General features: G+C 33.9%; 1 protein-coding gene across 1 annotated transcript in view; it reads right to left on the reverse strand.

The window, feature by feature from the left end:
• Positions 1-3,676: 3,676 nt before the first annotated feature.
• CCSER1 (coiled-coil serine rich protein 1) overlaps positions 3,677-23,654 on the reverse strand; it is a 1,313,272-nt gene continuing 1,293,294 nt past the window's right edge. Inside the window, exon 11 of the mRNA XM_043572184.1 lies at positions 3,677-10,291. Within this exon, the coding sequence (XP_043428119.1) occupies positions 9,806-10,291 (486 nt within the window). The 3' untranslated portion in view covers positions 3,677-9,805. The remainder of the gene's footprint in view (positions 10,292-23,654) is intronic.

Genomic DNA, 23,654 nt, shown 5'->3' on the forward strand with positions numbered 1-23,654 from the left:
ATTAAAAAAAAAAGGTGTTTAAGTGTAAATAATTCTTCTGAATGAACACAACCCTATTTATTTTAAATCTTACATTTAAACTATCCAAAGCATATAAGAGGTCTTTTGACATCAGAACTTTCAGTGGAAAATTGAGACTCTATTATTACTAATATAAGCTTTAAGGCTTTCATGCACACATTGAGAGAAAGCTTAATAGGAGGTAATTTATAAGACTGCTGTATCATTAAGCAATTATTGGAGACAAATAATTGGAACATCTTGACTCTTTATAATAAAAACAAAATAGCACAGACTTCAGCCATTTGTGTCTATTCCTATTTTCTACATGTTATACTTTTCAAATGTTAAACGTGCATTTTTCTGCCATCTCGGTTACCAAAACTGGCAAGGGGCAGTGGTTTCTCTTCATCATAATATATTACTATTGAAAGTCAATACATTTTTTAAATTCCAGCAAGAATTCCAATGAATTTTTGTTTTTTTTTTACATTTTTTAAATGTTTTTATTTATTTTTGAGACAGGGAGAGACAGAGAATGAGCAGCGGAGGGGCAGAGAGAGAGAGGGAGACACAGAATCCAAAGCAGGCTCCAGGCTCTGAGCTGTCAGCACAGAGCCCGATGCCGGGCTCAAACTCACGGACTGTGAGATCATGACCTGAGCTGAAGTCGGACGCTTAACCAACTGAACCACCCAGGCACCCCTGAATTTTGTTTTTAATAATGAAGTAGCACAGCACAGGAAGCATGTGTGTGGGAGGGGGTGTTAAATATAGTAAAAAAAAATAGTTCTGTGAAAGCTTGAAAGATTTTTTTTTGATGTAGCAAACTCACCATGCTAGTACACAATCTCATCTTCAGCAAGATAAACATTGAGTAAAATTTGATATAGTAGCCTAAGAACCATACACTAAAGATAAAATGTCCTGTCTTGAAAAATATTTTTATAAATCCATGAATTTCAGAGTGTTTGTATAATTTCATCTTTTATCAAAACAATGTTTGGATCATGGGATCATAAAAAAAATTCAGTGAAGAATCTGAAAATTCCAGAGATTATAGAATTTCTGGTGATATTTTGCTAGAGATTTCTCTCAAAGAGAAAAGTTGTGGGTTCTTTTTTGTCTTTTTGTTTGTTTGTTTAATTCTCATCCTCTCCACCATCACCACCATCATCATCAATGCTCTTGGGTTCATAGGTTTTGACAGAGGCAGGCAGTACAACGAATTCTCACCTAGGAGAAGCAACCCTTCAATATATTGTAAGAAATCTTTAAATTTGCAGTTTTTACCAACATGGACATTTTGGCAGATTAGGCATATTTTCTTCAAAAAAAATATTCTAATGTAGGAATTTAAAAAACAGTGATTATGGTTTGTAAGAAGGTTACAGTTTTATCGCTTTTACTCATGTTAAGTGTTATTTGGGCTTAAAAGCTATCAGGATACCTTTTGAATTTTCTGTTCTGTTGGTGGAAGGATAAAACTCTTAGCCTCTGACCTAGTATATCCATTAGAGACTCCTTAAAATCAGCCATTTATTTGAAACATGACACCAGTGCAAATTTTCAGGATGTGGTTACATTTCACTGCTCACCAGAATTCGAGACTGGATTTATATGTATACTCTTTTTTCTATCCATCACTCCTGATAGAAAATATAAAATGTAGGGTGCAAACTGTGGTATAAAAGCCAAGGATACTTTATTTTTTATTTTTTTAATATTTTATTGTTTTAAGTCTTTACTTATTTTGAAGGAGAGAGAGAGAGCATGAACAGGGGAGGGGCAGAGAGAGAGGGAGAGACAGAATCCTAAGCAGGCTTATCACAGAGCCCAATGTGGGGCTCAATCTCACAAACTGGGAGATCATGACCTGAGCTGAAATCAAGAGTTGGATGTTTAACTGACTGAGCCATCCAGGCACCTCTAAGAATATTTTAAATGTGGTTTCTATTTAAAAGTTAACCTTTATTTAAATATTTCCTTTGTCATGTAGAAGAACTCATGAAGCAAAAAATAAAACTCAAACCCTAGCACCCTGGCAGTAAAGCACAGCATGTAAACATATCTTCCAATATCATTTTGTTTTTGGTTTTGTTTTGGTCATATGACTACCAGTGTGCTATAAATAATGCTTGTAAATAAATCAATACTCTCCTATTGTGAAATTCTGGATGGGTACTCACAAATAAAACTAAAGCACCATTACACTTAGCTAAATTATTAACTGAAGTTAACTTTCTTTATAAAGGCTGGTTCTAATTGTCACACTCATCTTCTGAAATGTAGTTTGATTTTTAAATCTTAAGCCATGATATTCACTTGTGTCACTTCCATACATTTTATGCTGTGATACCTGTTCTACTGATAATATCTCTATGAATGGCAAAGCATTAGTTTTATTAGAAAGATAATAACCATGAAATGGAGGAGATGTATAAGAGCCATTTAAAATAAGATTAAAAATGAAAATATTTGAAAGAATGTATAAGGAATAAGCACTCAACACATAAAAATCCCATTTAAAAAATGTTTAAATGATTATTTTTCAATTGCCATTTTAAAGAGAAATAGCTGTATAATTCATGCACAAGAAAGTGCTGATTGATCATAACCATAACGAAAAGGTTTGTAATGATTACCAACAGAATGTAGAAGTAGAGTTTATAAGGTCTCATAAAGTCTTCAAAATAACTTCTAAAATTTAATGCCTTCAGTAATTTAATAAAAAGTAATAACCAATATAGTGTGTCTTGACATTTTTTATAGAAAATAGAGTGCAGAATCAAAGAAAAACCCTTCCTGTGGTCAGGAAAATGGATTGAGTCTTAAACCATAAGGTCATATTATACATAGATGATAAAATATATCTAGTTGTTTCATTTCAGCTTTTTGAAATCACATTATATAAAAGCATAAAACAGGAGCACCAGTTACTCTGAAGTGGTGAGGCTGCAGAGAACACCTGATAAGTTTAAATATATAACCTTAGGGTAAACTTTCAAGGCATCACCACAGAATCTTTAATGCATGTTCTTTCCTATTGGCTGGTATGGATGCCAAATGGATTAATACTCATGCACTGTTTCAAATGATCTGAATCATCCATCTTCCAGCCATTTTAGAAATGTGAGTGTGTGTGTGTGTGTGTGTGTGTGTGTGTGTGAGTGAAAGAGTGAAAGAGAGAGAGAGAGAGAGAGAGAGAGAAAGACAGAATTTAGGAGATTTTGAATTTTTTGTCTTGTTAAAAAACACATAGAATTGATAAACAAAACAAAGTTTTGTAAATCATAAAGTCAAAACATAGTAAGACATATTTTGAGTTGTGACCAGTTGTAAAAAATGGAGAGGACTATAAGCAGAATGAAAAGATTCCACATAGACATGGAAATGAAATGATAGCATCACAATGGTCCCTGGAATAGTGCATATTACTACTGTATATGAGAAACTAAGAAAAGCTCAGTGGCAAAGAAAGTGTAAATTGAAATCATGTCAATTGGCTGATGAAATAAGTGGCCGATTTGCTTCTTCCCAGTCAACACAGCTTTCAAGAATCTAGAAATCACATTGGTTTACACATGTGTTCACACTATGCATAAAGCAATCTATCACCAAGACAGATTCAGAACAAATTAATGTTATGATGAAAGTAGTCAGGTACCACACAACATACTTGTTGTTTTAAATTTTATTTTGCACAGGAATTATGCATATTTTTCTAATCACCATGCTTAAGTGCATCAATTTTTTCTCTGAATAGTAGTCAAATGGTGAAATTTCCATTAATCACATTCTCTTATTGGGAAATCAAGAGCCACAAAAGAAATTATACTATGGCATTCAATATTACTAAAAATTATAATTTCCAGAGTAATTTGCTATTTATTATTTTACTAAATTTTTAGAGAATAGAAAATATGGTTATGTTGGTAAACTCAGGCCCATGTACACTAGAATACATTTTTTCCCTCTAAATATAGGGTCTAGTTAATATTCAAATTCTTTTGGATTCTTGAAAACAAGATTTTGGAAGAGATGATTAATGAGAGATTATATTTTATTCAGAAATTTAGGTATATATGATTAATTATAAAATGTATTTTTATTTAAAAATTCAGGATGAATAAATTTGCATTTCCCATTTTATTTCAACTCCTTCCAAATATTTAAGAAACTTTTAATCAGCTGTAATTTTTGTCCCTATGTGGAAATATCCAGACTAATTTGTAAAGATCTCGTTATTTAGATGTTTATAAAGAACACAAAAGTATTTAATTCAATGATATCTGTATCAATGTCCTCAGAAAATTATGGAAAGAAATAAGATAATCTGAAAACTACATTATTTTTCATCTATCATGTTTTGCTTATGTTAGATACTTCATTGGCCCTCTATTTTCAAAAATATACAACATAAAATTATGTCAGTATTTTTTCCAATTGCCTTCAAGAAAAGAAATTTAGGATGTCAGATTTTCTAGGAGGTAAACTTTAAATACAGTAAGTGCTTTCCTCTCAGGATTCTATATTTATTGATTTAAACATCAATAACTGTTATAAAAATGCTTCCAAATGAGTAGCTTTTTTTTTTCTAAAATAGATCATTGCTCAGATTTTCTTCCCTAGCAGTATGAATAGAATTTTAAGACTAAAGGAGATTGAGGGCTTATTTGCTTGAATCACTCTGCTTCCTGGGGAGGGAGTCTGCTCTAGAGGTAAGCATAGTATAAATGGGAAAGATCAAGGGTTATGGAATCCTGTAAAACATGCATGTTGTATGTACTTGGGAAATTACCTTCCTTTTCTGATCTCATCTATGACATGGGTAAAACAATAGCAACCTCACTAGGTTGTTGTAAACTGAAAATTAATGTTATGGAATGGGGTTTTTTTGTACCCCCAAAAGCCATATTTTGAAACCTTAACCGCAATGTGATGGTATTGGAAGGAAAATAATTAGGTTTAGATGATGGTGGAGCCATGCGATGGGATTAGTGACCTTAAAAGAGGAGGACATAGCAAGAACGACACAGTTGTCTGCAAGGGAGTAACTGAAACTGCTAGCAGTTTGATGTTAGACTTGCCAGCTTCCAGAACTATGGGAAATGTCTGTTGTTTTAGCCACCCAGTCTATAGTCTTTTGTTATATAACCTGAGCTTACAAAACAATGAGGTAATGTTTGGAAAGGATGGTAAGATGTAGAAGCTCCTTTTCTTGAATTTTATGTTCAGGAAGAAAAAGCATGTTTGGTAGATTAAACTGGTAAAGTTAAAGGGACTGAACTGAAACTTCCCTAGAAAGAACCATGATATTCCACATTCTAGATCATTTATTCAGGTCAGAAAACCCACTCCGTATTAGGAATTTTTAGTTGTGTCACAATTTTGTGGGAAATGCTCCAGGTCTTAAAATAGGGTATCCTGCCTTCTTTTCCATATGTAACCAACTGGAAGGTGTATCTTTGAGTTTTGTTTTCAGCCTATTCTACGCGGAACTGCAGCTGGGTTCTGAGCAAGATCAAATTTATTGTAAACAGATTATCGATATGTTTGTGGTTCTGACTGTTGGTGAAAGAACTTGGCACAGCTTAAGATTTGAAAAATAAAAAATTTGGTGATGATGTATGTTAGAGGAGCAGGCTTCTTTGGTTGGTTGATAGTTGGCTGTTTGCTCTTCTGCCATATTGTAATTTAGCTTTGTATAAGACCCCAAACAGCTTATATTTTCTATGATCCCTGCCATGTGTGGAGATATAGCCTAGAGTTGGCATGACAAAGTTAGCTCATGGAAAATGAACAAGATACGAAAAAAGTTTAAATTCCAGGAGGTATAACTTTCCAAAGAATACCTAATGAACGATTACCTGTTTCTTATACTAAACACACAAGAAAACAAACAAAAATATAAAAGACCTGTTGATAATGCCTAGAGTCAACTCCCAGAATGCAATTAAACTCTTGGTATAAATGAATTGGTACTGCATTTAAACAGATGTATCACCCAGGGAAAAGCCTCCACCTTGGGGGATGTGATTTAGTCACATGGATGGCAATTACAGACAGCACTTTTAGATATTCCTCTTTCTGTTTCTACTTTGAACCACATGAAGTTGTAAGGGCTGCTTTGAAGTGCTTCCTAGTTCTCTAGATATGCAAAATGTACAATTCTGAAAGTGAAAATGTGGGACAAAATTGAGATTATTAGATTATAATTAAAAGATTATACTCGGTATGCCAAGTTACTCACTGTAATGGGTTAATATTTTTTGATAATGGTTAAGGTGATGATGAATGTGGAGAAATACTACTTGCCATTCAATAAATTGCTGTTACTGTTCCATCACCAGGTAAGTTAGTAAGAAAGTTCTTGGGAGGACCAGTGGAATGCAGTTATTTATCTTGGGGATGTAGTCCTTCAATACATGATAATTTAAAACTATCAACCTCGGGTGGGGGGGGGAAGGTAGTGTCTCTATTAAACACACATAAGTAAGAAATTTTAAAGGTGAAATTTCCCTTGAATTCAATGAATTCTTTCGAATTCAGTAACACTCAGGAAGTAATGACAACAGGCTAGGATTAAACCTTGGAAAATACAGATTACAAACCCAGCATAATCATGAAAATTTGTAAGCGTTTTAAATTAGGTAGTATGGACATGTCTACAAATGTTTAATATTGACTAGAGGCTTGCTATTTTATTTATAAGTCAATCCTTAAGTGACAAAAACAAGTTGAATAATGTGTGGCTCTAGGTTCTTACCCTGAGCATATTGATACTGGTGGATTCATACCTTTAGCATTGCAGCTACAGTTTTATGGTGTCATTTGCACAAAGACTACGGTGCTCCAAAGAAGCAAAAATAGTTGGAGAGATAATCCACAATTTTGCTATGACTCTGTTAGCATATAAAATTATTCAAAAAAAATCACTGAGTTCATAGAAAGAGTTGCATGTTTCAACAATTACAAAAATGGGAACAGTTTATTTCAGGTGGAAACAGCTTTTTCTCAAGGAAGATCTCTTCTTAACTGTCCTTTGAAACACATTCTAAATTCAGAAGAGACAATTTGCAGCCGAAGTTTTACAGGATTGCTTAGGCTTAGCTACACACACACATGCACAGAAGAAAGAGGAAGGGAAAGAAAAGACAACTGCTTCCATCAGAAAAACAAGCACTTTTTCCCCCTGGTGTCATGTCTTTGGATATGTACCGCCTTGGAGAAATGTATAAATCATTTTTATACATGGAACTGCCTTAGAAAACTAGAGATTTTAGTACAAAGAAATCAGTTTGCTGAAAGAATGCCCACACGCCATTGTTACGAGTTACTATATATACACAAGAGGAACTTACAAAGGACCCCTGTTTTACAGTTACTGATGTACATTAGCATAGTGGGCTTATACCTTCTCCAGGCCTGAGTTACACTTAGTATTACAAATAATATTATAACAATGCTGAAAATACTGATACAAAACAGCTTTAAGATGATATTTCCAAAAAATACCCCTCCTTTTAAAATTGAACTGTTGAATCCAGGTTTTCTTTTTGAATGTTTCAGCTTTAAAAAAGATTTTTCAAGAAAATACTAGTGTTTAAAACATCTCTTAAAATGTCTATTAAATGACAGATTTTCTTAAATAGACTATTTTTTACAAAGCATAATTCAAAAGTCTATCTTTCGAGAAAACAAAACTATAAACTCCAAAAGTCCAAATCAAAAACATTATTTGTGATACATAGTTCTTCCATATCCTGGGAAAAAATCCTTGATTATTTTATCGTGCTAATTTATTTACAGACTTCAAATACTCTAGCAACACACGAACATTCAGGAGAAATGAAGCTGAGTTCCACAATTAATAATCATAATTTTTATCATTTCTTAAATATTGCCCAGCCCTGAATGTATATCTGCTTGAATGTTAAGCATCTGAAGTATGGGGGGAGTTTTAGATAGCAGTCTCATTAAGCCGAGCAAATTTCTGTGTGTATTGTTTTCTTGGCAGAATTACAAACACACAAAGAACAAAACGTTTGGCAAACATTTGACTTGATGCACATGTACCTTCCTTTGGAAAATCATAATTAAAAGTATAACATTTCCACTAGACTCTTTACTCTTACCAATTCAAATCAAAGTGTAAAAAATTATCAAAGTTTAATCATTAAAGCTGGGGGAAATGTAGTGGCTTTTCCCCAAAGTATTGAGCTCAAACCCATTTTTGTATTAAGAGATGCATTTCATACACAGCTTCGATTTAAGCAGATTAGTCAGATGCCATGCTAAAACTGCTATCTTAATTTCCCTTTATTCATTTCATTTGTACATGCTGATGGATTCTATCTTCCAAAGAATGCAAGGGAAACAGATCATGCAGTACGTATGACAACGTCAATTTGCATGGACTATGCCTAATGTGGATAAACTTACTAGCTTTTATCTTTGTACAAGAAAATTGCAGCCCTGATTCTTACTGTTTTAAATCTATTTATTTAATTTATTTATTTACTTATTTATTTCTATAGCTGCATACAGCTCTGTGATTAATGAAACATAAAGGAATTGTTTAGATTTATTGATCTATCTCATGTGCACTTAAGTATAAAACATATCAGGCCTTGTTTGTTAAAGAAAAGTGTTTCCCGTCAAATGACTTTTAAATATTTCTGTTAGAGATTTATTTCTAAGATCAAATTGCCAAAGTTGACATATATTTTACTTTTTCTTCTAAATCTAGATGACTGAATTGTCAGAATAGTGTATACTGGGCTACCAAGAAACTGACTTTCTGTTCCTCAGCTCATCATGTAGAGTCATTGATATGCAATGGGCAAAACTGGACATACATAAAAATAAGTGAAAATGTTAAAAAAATACAAAGAAAGTGAAATAAAATGGTTTTCTTAGAATGTTCCATCGTTCATATTTTAAAAAATACACTGATACTGCCATGACAGTGACTCAAAGAGTACAGCATGTCACGCTTTATGCATCATTTGACAAAATTCAGTCAACTTTACCACCTCACTGTGTTATATCATACTATTTCAACATCTATAGCAAAATGGGAAGCAAAAATTTTTCAAAGATCAGAGCTGTCATTCTCTATTTGGATAGCAATTACTCAGTCTGAAATCCTTTGTGAACCAGTATGAACTAAACATTTAGAGGATAAAAGAAATAGCCATTTCCCCCTTAATAGTATGGCAAGATAAGCTTGAATGTATGTAATAGAGAGACAAATGTGTCTCTAGGTTACACGCAAGCAAGCTTCATTCTTGAAATAAATACACATCAAATATAAGACTTTAAAATCCCTCTTTTCTTCTCCTTCTATTAACTATGTAATTTAAAATTCTTTACAGTTCCTTTACCTACTTATTCCTCACGTCTATTTTCACAGTAACACCATTAAGTGAACAGAGTGCTATTTGATATTACCTTCTGAAACGTCAATGCAGATAAGTGACTGATAAAGATAAATTATGGACTATATAAACCAACAAGATGGTCCCATTTATTATATATATATGTATATATATGTGTGTGTATATATATATGTTTATATATACATATATATAAACACATATATATATATATGTCTTCAATGCTATTAAACCTAATTCAATTAACATGCCTGAACCTTCATTCTAAAAAAAAAAAGTGCACAATTCTTTGTTTATAACTAAAAATAAAAAAGTAGTAAGAATGTGACAATTTAAATGTGAGCTATGCACGAGAAACACTAACCATCCTTACCCTACCCAGAGACGGGAACAAGGTGATTTAATTACCCATCCTGCTGGCCTAGAGTTTGCAGCTCCGTGGTGTGGAAATTGTGATGGAGGAAAACATTCTTCCTGCTGTACATGTGTAAAGAGATTGGCCCTCTGGGTGGTTGTCCAAACCTTCCTGTGAATGTTGAATGCTGTCGGGCCACAACAGCTGGGTCCTTTGGTTTCTCTGAGAAGGCAGAGGGCCCTTCGGTCTTAGCTGTTGGCTTCAGAGAGTTTTGCCCTCCAGTGGCCCGTAAATTCTGGGTGACCTCTGATGTGAGGGTTTCATAAGTTCCTCTTGAGTGTTTGATAACTTCCACTAGTTCCTTGTCCTTCAAAAAATTACTTAAACATAGACTTGATAGTTGACAGGTCTTACTTTTGTAGGGGCTTGTCTGGTCAGCTGCTGTGTATCTAAAACGGTCCTCGGTGGGAGTATGCATTGCTTTTCTGTCCCTTGTGCTGAGACTTTGGCTCACAATTCGATTTCGATATGTAGCCTAAAGACACAGAAAGGAAAAGATGTCTTTAAAAAATACATTCATAGCATACATCGAATACAGAGTGGTATTTTCACATTTGTGTACAAAACTCTAAATTTTCAACAAGACTTAATACATATATATATATACACACACATATATATACATATGTATACATACATATATACATATGTATATATATGTGTGTGTATATATATATGTCATGAGATTAAACTTCCCAGTGCAGTACTGCTACAAATTGTGGTTAAATGGATAATTTACTATAAAAGACATTTTTTTAAATAGTTTTTTTTTTGGAGCAGTTTAGTTTTACAACAAAATTGAGAGGAAAGTACAGAGATTTCTCTTATACCCCCTGCTCCACACAATCATAATCTCCCCCATTATCAACATCAGTCACCAGAATGGTACATTTTTTTTTCACCAATGATAAAACTACAGTGACACATAATTAATACAAGTCCATAGTTTACCTTAGGGTTCACTCTATGAGCTGCACATTCTATAGGTTTGAACAAATTTATAATGACACTTACCCATTAAAATATCATACAGACTACTTTCACCGCCTAAAAATCCTATGTGCTCTGCCTAATAATCTCTTACTTCTCCCCTGAACCCTGGGAACCACTGATCTTTTTATTGTCTCCATAGCTTTGCCTTTTCCACTATGCTGTATAGTTGCAATTATACAGTATGTATGTAGTCTTTTCAGGTTGGCTTATTTCACTTAGCAACATGTATCTAAATTTCCCTCATGTCTTTTCATGGCTTGATAGCTTATTTCTTTTTAGTGTTGAACTAAAAGGCCTTTTGAAATTTGTTTAATTTCCTAAATTTGAATTCTATAGTTTTATCTGAGGATTCAGATTACTTTACTAAGTAATACACACTCCCAAATGAGGCTAATCATTTTTGTTGAATGTAAAATATTTAAGTATATCCTAAGAGAGTTTTAGAACTGCCAGTATCATGATTTGTATCAGCAAGGTGGTAACCTACAAAATTAAGGAACCAAAAACGAAGTCACTACAATGACCTAAGGAGAACAATAGAACACTTAGAAAAAATTTCAGCAGGGGTTTAACTTAGACTTTTGGTTGTACTTTGTTAATCAGAAAAAATCTGGCCAATGAGTATATACTATCTTCTTCCTCACAAGAACTTTGTATTATAATGATAGAAACAAGGCATAGGGGCTCCTGGGTGGCTCAGTCAGTAAGCTTTTGACTCTTGGTCTCAGCTCAGGTCACGATCTTGCTGTTTGTGGATTCAAGGCCCGCATGGGGCTCTGCCTTGGCAACGCAGAGCCTGCTCTCCCTCTGTCTCTGCCCCTTCCCCACGTGTGATGCCTCTATCTCTCTCAAAATAAACAAAAAAATAAAGAAACAAGGCATAGCTCATTGAATCATGGTACAGAGGAAGCAAAGATTATAAGCTGGCACCAGAAATCCTTTTGAAGAGAGCCCTGGCTTGGTTTAGAAACATAAGCCGAGATAGAAATTGACGAGCTGGTTTACAGCTTCAGAGGCAAAAAGTGATAGATGTATTGTATTATATAGAAGGAGGAAAGAGAAGAGTGTAGAGTAACGCAGCAGGATGGTACACAAGGTGCTGAGGAAGCCAATGAAAATTTCTTCATATTTGCCATCTAGATGGTGTTATTTTAAATACTTATCATTTCATTGATCCCTAGAAAACCATTTCTCCAAAAGTGATCTCTGTATTGAGTCCCAATTTGCTTATCCAGCTGTCATCACTTTGATTAATTAAATATATTTGACATAAAACCAAATCAAACTTGATTCTGAAACCTATTCTTCCCCAAATGCCCTCATTCTCAATAAATGGTGCCACTATCAAGCCAACACCTGAAAATTACCTTTGCTTTCTCTTTTCCTCATGTCCCTTTAAATCAAGTTCTTGCTGATGTGCTGCAAAAATGCAACCTCAAGTCATCCACTTTTCTTACATACACCCTATCTTCCTAACTCAATTCTCTGGCACATATTAAGCATTTAAGAAATGCTGAATAAAGTTCATCTGCTTGAGATAATACTTAGTGAGTATATATTATATTCCAAGCATTATTCCAGTACTCTTACATATTTAATTGTCACAAGAGTCTTTTGAGATAGCTTTTATTATCCCTATTACAGGCATACCTTGGAGATGGTGCAGGTTTAATTCCAGACCACTGCAATAAAGCTAATATCACAATAAACAAGTCAAATGATTTTTTTTAGTTCCCAGTGCATACAAAATAACGGTACACAATAGTCTATTAAGTATGTAATAGCATTCTGTCTAAAAAAACAATGTATATATATTCACTGAAAATATTTTATTGCTAAAAAATTCTAACCGTCTTCTAAGCTTTCAGGGAGTGTTTTTTTTTTTTTTTTTTTTTGCTGGTGGAAGGTCTTGCTCTGACATTGCTGGCTGCTGACTTAGGGTGGTTGTTGCTCAAGGTTGGAGTGACCAGCCACTTCTTAAAATAAGACAATGAAGTTTGTTTCACTGATAGACTCTTCGTTTCACAAATTATTTCTCCATACCACGTCATGTTGTTTCATAGCATTTTACTCACAGAACTTCTTTCAAAATTGGAGTCAATTCTCTAAAATCCTGCTGCTGCTTTGTCAACTAAGTTTATGTAATATTCTATGTCCTATGCTGTCATTATAACAGTTTCATAGCATCTTCACCAGAAGTAGTTTCTATCTCAAGAAACTGCTTTCTTTGCTCATCCATAAGAAGCAACTCTTCATACATTAAAGTTTTATCATGCGATTTCAGCAATTCAGTCACATTCAGTCTCCAATTCTGATTCTAGCTCTCTTGCTATTTCCACCACATCTGCACTTACTTCCTTCACTCAAGTCTTGAAGCCCTCAGTCATCCATGAGGGTTGGAATCAACTTCTTGAAAACTCCTGTTAATGTTGACTTTTTACCTTTTCCCATGAACCATGAATATTCTTAAAGACTTTTGGAATGGTGAATCCTTTCCATAAGGTTTTCAATGGATATGCCAAGATCCATCAGAGCAATCACTATTTATAGCAGCAGCTATAGCTTTACAAGATGTATTTCTTAAATAATGAGACTTGAAAGTTGAAATGACTCCTTGATCCATGGGCTGCAAAATGGATGTTGTGTTAGCAGGTATAAAAACATCAATCCCGTTGTTGCATATCTCCGACAGAGCTCTTGAATGACCAGTTGCATTGTCAATGGTTATTTCAAAAGGAATCTTTTTTTTTCCTGACTCTAGGTCTCAACAGTGGGCTTAAAATATTCACTAAGCCATGCTGTAGACAGATGTACTGTCATCTAAGCTTTGTTGTTCCACTTATACAGCACAGGCAGACTATATTTCATATAAGTCTTAAAGTTCCTAGGATTTTCAGAATGGTAACAGAGCACTGGCTTCAACTTGAAGTCACCAGCTGCATTAGCCCCTAACAAGAGAGTCAGCCTGTCCTTTGAAGGTTTGAAGCCAGGGATCGACTTCTCTTCGCTAGCACTGAAAATCCTAGATGGCATCTTCTTTCAATAGAAGACTGTTTGACTACATTGAAAGTCTGTTGTTTGGTATAGCTACCTTCACTCATTATCTGAGCTAGATCTTCTAGATAACTTGCTAGAACTTCTAAGTCAGCACTTGCTGCCTCACCTTGCACTCTGATATTATAGAAATGGTTTCTTTCCTTAAACCTCAATAACCAGACTCTTGTAATTTCATACTTTTCTTCTTCAGCTTCCTTACCTCTCAGCCTTCACAGAATTGAAGAAAGTCGGGGCCTTGTTGGGGATTAGGCTGTGGCTTAAGGGAATGTTGTAGCTGGCTTGATCTTCATCTCAGACCACTAAAGCTTTCTCCATATAAGCAATAAGTTTATTTCACTTTTTTTTAATCATTCATGTGGTTACTGGTGTAGCACTTTTATTTATTATTATTATTTTTTATTTTAGAGCATGCAGAGTGGGGGAAGAGGGGCAGAGGGAGAGAGAGAATTTTAAGCAGGCTCCACGTTCAGGACCAGCTGGACACAGACCTCAGGATCATGACCTGAGCAGAAATCAAGAGTTGGGCACTAAACCGACTGAGCCACCCAGGTGCATTTAATTTCCTTCAAGAAGTTTTCCTTTACAGTCACAATTCGGCTGTTTGGCAAGAGACTGTGCAGTCAGGCTCTCTTGGCTTTCCATGTGTCCTCTTCACTAAGCTTAGTCATTTCTAGATTTTGATATAAGTTGAGAGATGTGCAACTCTTTCTTTACCTTGGCCACTTGGAGGCCACTGTAGTGTTACTAATTGTCATAATTTCAATACTGTTGTGTCCCAGGGAATAAGGAGGCTCAAGGACAGGGGAAGAGAGTTGAGGGAGTGGCTGGTTGGCAAAACAGTCAGAACACACACAACATTTATCATTTCCCATCTTATATAAGTGCAGTTTGTGGCATCCTAAAAATACCAACACTAATCATAGAGGACTAGGACAAATATAAAAACAATGACTATTTTAAAATATTGCAAGATTACAAAAATGTGACACAGAGACAGAAAGTGAGCAAATGATGTTGGAAGAATGGTGCTCATGGAATGGCTTGTGCAGCACAAAGCTTCAATTTGTAAAAAATGTGAAGTGCAATGAAACAAGGTATGGATGTATATTGACTGGAAAATGGAAGTACAGTGAGTTTGTATCTCTGCAGATAGTGTGGGATAGACAGTCTGCTTGATTTAACACCAGTTACTGGCCTCCCAGTATTCCCACATATTTCTAAAATGTATCACAACTTACTAAAATTTGCTAAAATACATACAGAACAATACTGTAACTTAAACTCATGCTTGAAGATTATCATTGAGATGAGTCTCCCCAATTTTCCATAAAACTAGAGCATGTTAGGGGATATCTTCAGGCTGTCCTTATACTCCGTGATTTCAAATTGAGATATTTTGCTAAACATTCCTTTTCTCTTTCTTTCTTTTTAAATACTGTCTTCAGGGGCACCTGGGTTGCTCAGTTGGTTAAGCGTCTGACTTCAGCTCAGGTCATGATCTCACAGTTGGTGAGTTTGTGCCCCGTGTCAGGCTCTGTGCTGACAACTCAGAGCCTGGAGCCTGCTTCAGATTCTGTGTCTCCCTCTCTCTCTGCCCCTCCCCCACTCATGTGCGCGCGCACGCACGCGCTCTCTCTCTCTCTCTCAAAAATAAACATTTAAAAAATACTTCTTCAGGTTTGTAGTAAACCTGAAGGTTTGTGATTTTAACTTTCTTACCTTTATTTTTTTCTTTAATTTCAGTATAGTTAATATACAAGGTTATATTAGTTGCAGATGTACAATACAATGATTCAGCGGTGCCTCAGTGGTGCAGTTAAGTGTCCACCTCTTGATCTTAGCTCAGGTCATGATCTTGTGGCTCCTGAGTTTGAGTCCTGCGATCAAGGGCCTGCTTGGGATTCTGTCTCTCCTTCACCATACCTTCCCCCCAACTTGTGCGTGTATGCACTCTCTCTGTCTCGTTCTGTGTCTCAAAAATAAACATTAAAAAAATACAATAATTCAATGTTCCATATATTACTCAGTGCTAACCAAGATATGTATACTCTTAATCCGCTTCACCTATTTCAGCCATGTCCCCACATATCTCCCCTTAGGAAACCCACTGTTAGTACCCTATAGCTAAAAGTCTGCATTTTTTTTCTTTTTCTTTCTTTTTTCCTTTGCTTTCTTTCTTAAAATCCACATATAAATGAAATCATATGGAATTTTTCTTCCTCTGATTAGCTTATTGTGCTCAGCATTAAACTCTCTAGATCCATCTATGCTGTTGTAAATGGCAGGATTTCATTCCCTTTAACTGGATAATACTCTAGATCTATACCACATCTTCTTTATCTATTTATCTATGGATTGATACTTGGGTTGCTTCCATAATTAGGCTATTATAAATAATGCAATAAACATAGGAGTGCATTTATCTCTTTAAATTAGTGTTTTCAGTAAATTAGTATTTCAGTAAATACCCAGTAGTGCAATTACTGGATCATAGGGTAGTTCTTTTTTTTTTTTTTTTTTTTTTAATTTTTGAGGACCCTCCATACTGTCTTCCAAAGTGGCTGTACCAGTCTGCATTCCCAAAAACAGTGCAAGATGGTTCCTTTTTCTTCACATCCTTGCCAACACCTGTCGTTTCTTGTGTTTTTAATTTTAGTTATGCTGACAAGTATAAGGTGATATCTTAAAGTTTTGATTTGCATTTCCCTGATGTTGAGAAATGTTGAGCATCTTTTCATGTGTTTGTTGGCCATTTGTATGTCTTCTTTAGAGAAATGTCTGTCATGTCTTCTGGATTTTTTTATTTTTTGGATTTTTTATTTTTTTTATTTGGATTATTTTGGGGGGATTATTTAATTTTAGGGGTGTTGTAGAAGACTTATAGAAGTTCTTTATATATTTTGGATACTAATCCTTTGTTGGATCTATCCTATTCACTAGGTTGCCTTTTAGTTTTGTTTGTTGTGTCCTTCTGCTGTGCAGAATCTTTAATTTTATGTAGTCCCTATAGTTTATTTTTGCTTTTGTTTCCTTTGCCTCAGAAGACCTATCCAGAAAGAACCTGTTACAATAGCTATCCAGAGGAATTATTGCGTCTAATCCCTTTTAGGATTTTTATGGTTTCAGGTCTCACATTTAGGTCTTCAATCCATTTTGAGCTTATTTTTGTGTATGGCATTAGATAGTGGTCCAGTTTCATTCCTTTGCATGTAGCTGTCTGGTTTTCACACCACCATTTGTTGAAGAGTGCCTTTTACACACTGCATATGCTTACTTCCCATGTTGAAGATTAATTGACCATACAATGATCTGTGAATTTCAGGGCTTTCAATTCTGTTCCATTGATCTGTGTGTGTTGTGGCAATACCATACTGTTTTGATTACTACAGCTTTGTAGTATAACTTGACATCTAGAATTGTGATACCTCCAGTTTTGTTTTTCTTTTTCAAAATTGCTTTGGATATTTTGTTCTTTTGTGGTTCATTCAAATCTTAGAGTGTTTTGTTCTACTTCTGTGAAAAATACTATTGGTGTTTTCATAGGGATTGCATTAAATCTATGGATTGCTTTGGGTAGTATATATTATTAGACATTTTAACAATACTTGTTCCTCCAGTCTGTAAGCACAGAATATCCTTCCATTTGTGCCATCCTCAATTTCTTTCATTGATGTTTTATACTTCTCAGAATATAGGCATTTCACCTCCTTGGTTAAGTTTATTTCTATGTATTTTATTATTTTTTTGCTGCAATTGTAAATGGGATTGTTTTCTTAATTTCTCTTTCTGCTGCTTCATTATTACTGTATAGAAATGCAACAGATTTCTGTACAATGATTTTGTGTCATGTGAACTCAGTGAATTCACTTATCAGTTCTAGTTGTTTTTGGTGTAATCTTCTCAGGTTTTGTATATAGATTATCATATGATCAGCAAATAGTGAAAGTTTTACCTCTCTCTTACCAATTTGGACACCTTTTATTTCTTTTTGTTGTCTGATTGCTAAATCTAGGACTTCTAGTACTATGTTGCATAAAAGTAGTGAGAGTGAACATTCTTGTCTTGTTCATGATCTCAGAAGAAAAGTTCTCAGTTTGTCCCCATTGGGTTTAATGTTAGCTGTGGGTTTTTCATACATGGCCTTTATTATGTTGAGATATGTTCCTGTAAACCTACTTTGGTGAGGGTTTTTACCATGAATGGATGTTATACTTTGTCAAATGCTTTTTCTCCATCTACTGAAATGATCATATTTTTTTTTCATTTTTTCATTGATGTGATGTATACATTGATGGATTTGCAAATATGGAACCACTCTAAAAAATTCCACTTGATCATGGTGAATGATTTTTTTAAATATATTATTGGATTCAGTTTGAAAATATTTTGTTGAGTATTTTTGTATTTATGTCCATGAGAGATATTTGCCTGTAGTTCTCTGTTTTTTGTGTGGTCTTTATCTGGTTTTGGTATCAGTGTAATGCTGGCCTCATGTAATGAATTCAGATATTTTGCTCTCTCTTCTGCTTTTTGGGAAAAAAATGAGTAGACTAGGTGTCAACTCTTCTTTAAATATTTGGAAGAATTGGCCTGTGAAGATACCTGCTCCTGGATTTTTGTTTGTTGGAAGTTTTTTGATTACTGATTCAATTTCATTGCTGGTAATCAGTCTGCTCAAAGTTTCTATTTCTTACTGCTTCAGTTTTGGTATGTTGAATGTTTCTAAGAATTTATCCATTTCTTCTAGGTTGTCCAATTTGTTAGTATATAATTTAATAATATTCTCTTATAATCCTTTGTATCTCTGTGCTATTGGTTGTTATTTCTGCTCTTGCATTTCTGATTTTGTTTGAGTGTTCTCTATTTTTAATGAGTCTGGCTAGAAGTTTGTTTTATTCTTTTCAAAGAAACATCTCCTGGCTTAATCAGTTTGTTCTATTGGGTTGTTTGTTTGTTTTCTTTCTTTCTTTCTTTCTTTCTTTCTTTCTTTCTTTCTTTCTTTCTTTCTCTCTCTCTCTCTCTCTCTCTCTCTCTCTCTCTCTTTCTTGTTTTCTCTCTCTCTTTCTTTCTTTCGTTTTTTTGTTTAGTTTCTATATCATTTATTTCTCCTCTAATCTTTGTTTCCTCCCTTCTGCTGGTTTAGGGGTTTCTTGTTGTTTTGTAGCTTATTTAGGTGTAAGGTTAGTTCATTTATTTGAGGTATTTCATGCTTCTTAAGGTAGCCTTGTATCGCTATAAACTCTTTTTAGAACAAATTTTGTTGTATCCCAAACATTTTGGAGCATTGTGTTTTCATTTTCATTTGTCTCCATGTATTGTCTTTTAATTTCCCCTTTGATTTCTTGGTTGACAGACTCATTGTTTAGTAGCATGTTAGTTAATATCTATGTGTTTGTGCTCTTTCCAAATTAGTTTCTTGTGGTTGATATCAAGTTTCATGTAGCCTTGTGGTAAAAAAACAAACAAATAAAAAACATGGTGTGACTTTAATCTTTTGAATCTTCAATCTGTTGAGACTTGTTTCATGGCCTACTATGTGATCTATTCTGGAGAATGTCCCATGAGTGCTTGACAAGTATGTTTATTGTGCTATTTTTTTATGGAATGTTCTGAATATATCTGTTAAATCCATCTGACCTACTGTGTCATTCAAAGCCACTGCCTTATTGGTTTTCTGTTTGGATGATCTGATTGATGTAAGTAGGGTGTTAAATTCTCCTACTATTATTATATTAGTATCAATTAGTTTCTTCATGTTTGTTATTACTATTTTATTCATTTGGATGTTTTCATGTTAGGGGCATAAATATTTACAATTGTTATACCTTTTTACTGTGTTTTCCCATTTATGGATATGTAGTGTCCTTCTTTATCTCTTGTGACAATGTTTGTTTTAAAGTCTATTTGTGTGAAATAAATATTGCTACCCTTGCTTTCTTTTGACATGCATTTGCATGTTAAACATTTCTTCATTCCCTCACTTTCAATCTGCATGTGTCTTTAGGTCTGTCTCTTCTGGGCAGCATATAAGTGGTTTTTTGTTTGTTTGTTTTTTTAATCCATTCTGTCACCCTGTGTCTTTTCATTGGAGCATTAATTATTGATAGGTATACTTGTCTTGCCATATTGCTACTTGTTTTGTGGGGTTTTTTTTGTAGTTTTCATTTGTTTCTTCTCTTGCTCTCTTCTCTCACCATCAGTTGGCCTTCTTTAGTGATATACTTGGATTCCTTTCTCTTTGTTTTTTGCATATCTATTATTAGTTTTTGATTTGTGGTTACCATTAGGTTTGTATATAACATCTTCTGCATATAGCTGTTTATAATGAGTTTATGATCACTTAAGTTTGAGCCCATTCTTTACTCCTTTCCCCACCACGTTTTAGGTATATGTTGTTATACTTTACATCATTTTATTTTTGGTTCCTTTTTTAGCTCCAATGTTATTTTGAGCATTTGAGACTTCTCTTGCTTCTTGAGGTAAGCCTGTCTTGCTATATACCTCCCTCTTACGACTGCCTTTGCTGAATCCCAAAGGTTCTAGAGTGTCATGTTTTCATTTTCATTTGCTCTCATGTATTTTTTTTAATTTCTCTTTATTTCCCAGGAAAACCAATTAATTCTTTAGTAGGGTGTTAACCTCCATATATTTGTGGTTTTCCCAAATTTTTTCTTGTGGTTGGCTTCAAATTTCATAGTGTTGTGGTATGAAAATATGCATGGTATGATCTCAAATTTTTGTACTTGTGGATGCCTGATTTGTGACCCAGTATGTGATGAATTCCGGAGAATGTTCCATGTGCACATGAGAAGAATGTGCATTCTGCTGCTTTAGGATGAAATATTCTGAATATATCTGTTAAATCCATCTGGTCTAGGTATCACTCAAAGCAATTGTTTACTTGTTGATTTTTCTGCTTAAACAATCTATCCATTGCTATAAGTAGGGTTTTAAAACCCCCTACTATTATAGTATTATTATTGATGATTTTCTTTATATTCATAGTTGTCCTCAATTAGGCAAGTGGTTTGGAGCTTTATACTCTTGCATCAACTAGTTATTGGACATTGGCAGCCTCTGGGAAAGGGGTGTAACCTTTTCTATTCTCTTTTCTTTTCTTTTCTTTTCTTTTTTCTTTTCTCTCTTCTTATTTGAGGGAAAAGTCCCCAAGAGGAACTTATTTTTTAAGTGCTATTAGCTGCCAACATTAGATCTTAAAGAAACGAACATTCATTCAATTCTCTTCCAATTCTACATTTAGAATATAAAATTTTACATGTTTTGGAACATGTTTAGACAAACATAGGAAAGATACTCTTGAATCAAAATACAAAAATATACTTTGGCACATATATATTTGTATATTGTTATCCTGGCACAGATGGAAATAATTTCCTAAACATGCTGCTAATTGATGTTAACTCCTTCTGAAGCTCTTTGGGATCACATCCGCCAGAGAATTTTCAGTACATATGCCTAGCCACATCTTTCTCAAAACTAGAATTAAATTAAATTATACTCACATAATTGTTAGTTTTTAGATGATTAATTATCAAATAACTATTTTATTATCTATTCTTAAACTTCCTAGAAGATTAATGGATGGCAAATTTAATGATTAATCAGTCAAATGTGAACATTACAATACAGTGAGTTTTATTTCCCTATAATTTTTTTCTCTATTTTCTTCACTGGAGCCATATACTCTGCATTTTATTGAATTTAAGGTGATGGGTTTTAAAACACATTATTTTACATACTATTAAGAAAAGTAAAACAAAAAAATAAAAAAAAACATGATGCTAATTAAAAACTAATGAAAACCATGTTAACTTCCTTATTACAACTGGTGTGACCTATCAACCCATCACACCAGCCTCTTATTGTATTTTCTTTTGTCTTCAGTTCCTTTTCTTAGGTTTGATAGATAGTCCTTTTGCATTTATCTCAATGATACAGCTTTGTTAGATATGATGATATTCTCTTTTTACATTTCATAAAGCATTTTGTTTCTGAAGGGAGTATGGAATTGAAGGCATGGTATACCTTTCCATTTGTTTGTGTTGTTTTCACTTTCTTTCATTAATGTCTTCTAGTTTTCAGAGTATAGTTCCTCCCCCTCATTGGTTAAGTTTATTCCTAAGTATTTGTTATTTTTGGTGTAATTGGAAATGAGTTGTTGTCTTAATTTATTTCTGCTCCTTTGTTATTAGTGTATAGAATTGCAACAGATATCTGTATATTAATTTTGTATCCTGCAACTTTACTGAATTCACTTATCAGTTTAGTTTTTTGGTGGAGTCTTTAGGGTTTTCTATATATAGTATCATGTTTTCTGCAAATAGAAATGGTTTTACTGCTTCCTTATCAATTTGGATGCCTTTAATTTCTTTTTCTTGTCTGATTGCTGCAGTGAGGAATTCCAGTACTATGCTGAATAAAAACAGTGAAAGTGGACATCCTTGTATTGTTCTTGAACTTAGGGGAAAATCTTTCAGTTTTTCAACATTGAGTTTGATGCTAGTTGTGGGTTTTTCATACATGGCTGTTATTATGTTAAGGTTTGGCCCCTCTAAACTTATTGTTGAGAGTTGTCATGAATAGATGTTGTACTTTATAAAATGCTTTTTCTTCATCTAATGCAATGATCATAGGGTTTTATCATTCTTCGTATTATTATGATGTATCTCATTGAATTGAGAATATTGAACCACCACTGCATACCTAGAATAAATCCCACTTGATCATAAGTGATTTTTTAATACATTGTTAAATTTGGTTTGATAATACTTTGCTGAGGATTTTTTTGTCTGTGTTCATTAGAAATACTGGCCTGTAATTTACTTTTTTATAGTTTCTCTGTGTCTTTGGTTCTGGCTTCAGGGTAATTCTGGCCTCATACAATGAAATTGTAAGTTTTTCATCCTCATTTTGGAAAATATTTTTTGGAATAGTTTGAGAAGAATATGCATTAACTCTTCCTTAAATGTTTGGTAGAATTCACCTGTGAATGCATCTGGTCTTGGACTTTTGTTTGTCAGTAATTTTTTGCTTAGTGGTTTAATTTCATAAATTAGTAATTGGTCTGTTCAAGTGATCTATTTCTTCCTAATTTAGTTTCAGAAGATTGTGCATTTCTATGAATTTATTCCTTCTACGTTGTCCAATTTGTTGGCATATAATTTTTCATAATATTCTGTTATAATGCTTTATATTTTGAATCCTCTCCCTTTTATCCTTGAGAAATCTGGCTAAAGGTTATCAATTTTATCTTTCCTGAGAACCAGCTCCTGGCTTCATTAATCTTTTCTATTGTATTTGTAGTCTCAGTTTCATTGATTTCTGCACTAACATTTATTATTTCTTTCTTTCTACTAGCCTTGGGCTTTGTTTGTTCTTCTTTTCTAGCTCCTTTGGGTGTAAATTTAGGTTGTTTGAGATTTTTCTTGTTTCTTGAGGTAGGCATATATCACTATAAAATTACCTCTTAGAACTGCTTTTGCTGTATTCCAAAGATTTTGAACCACTTTGTTTTCATTTTCATTTGTTTCCATGTATTTTTTTATTTCCTCTTTGATTTTTTGGTTGATTTTTTTCATTGGTAAATACCATATGGTTTCCCTTTTGTTTTTGTGTTCTTTTTCAGAATTTTTCTTGTAATTGATTTCCAGTTTCATACTAAAGTCAGAAAAAAATCTTGATATGATTTGATATGATTTTGCTCTTATTAATTAAGACTTGTTTTGTGGCCTAACATGGGAAACATTTCTGAAGAATATTGTATGTGA

The sequence above is a fragment of the Prionailurus bengalensis genome, chromosome B1 (genome assembly GCF_016509475.1).
Source record: "Prionailurus bengalensis isolate Pbe53 chromosome B1, Fcat_Pben_1.1_paternal_pri, whole genome shotgun sequence".
In the NCBI taxonomy this organism is placed as follows: Eukaryota; Metazoa; Chordata; class Mammalia; order Carnivora; family Felidae; genus Prionailurus; species Prionailurus bengalensis.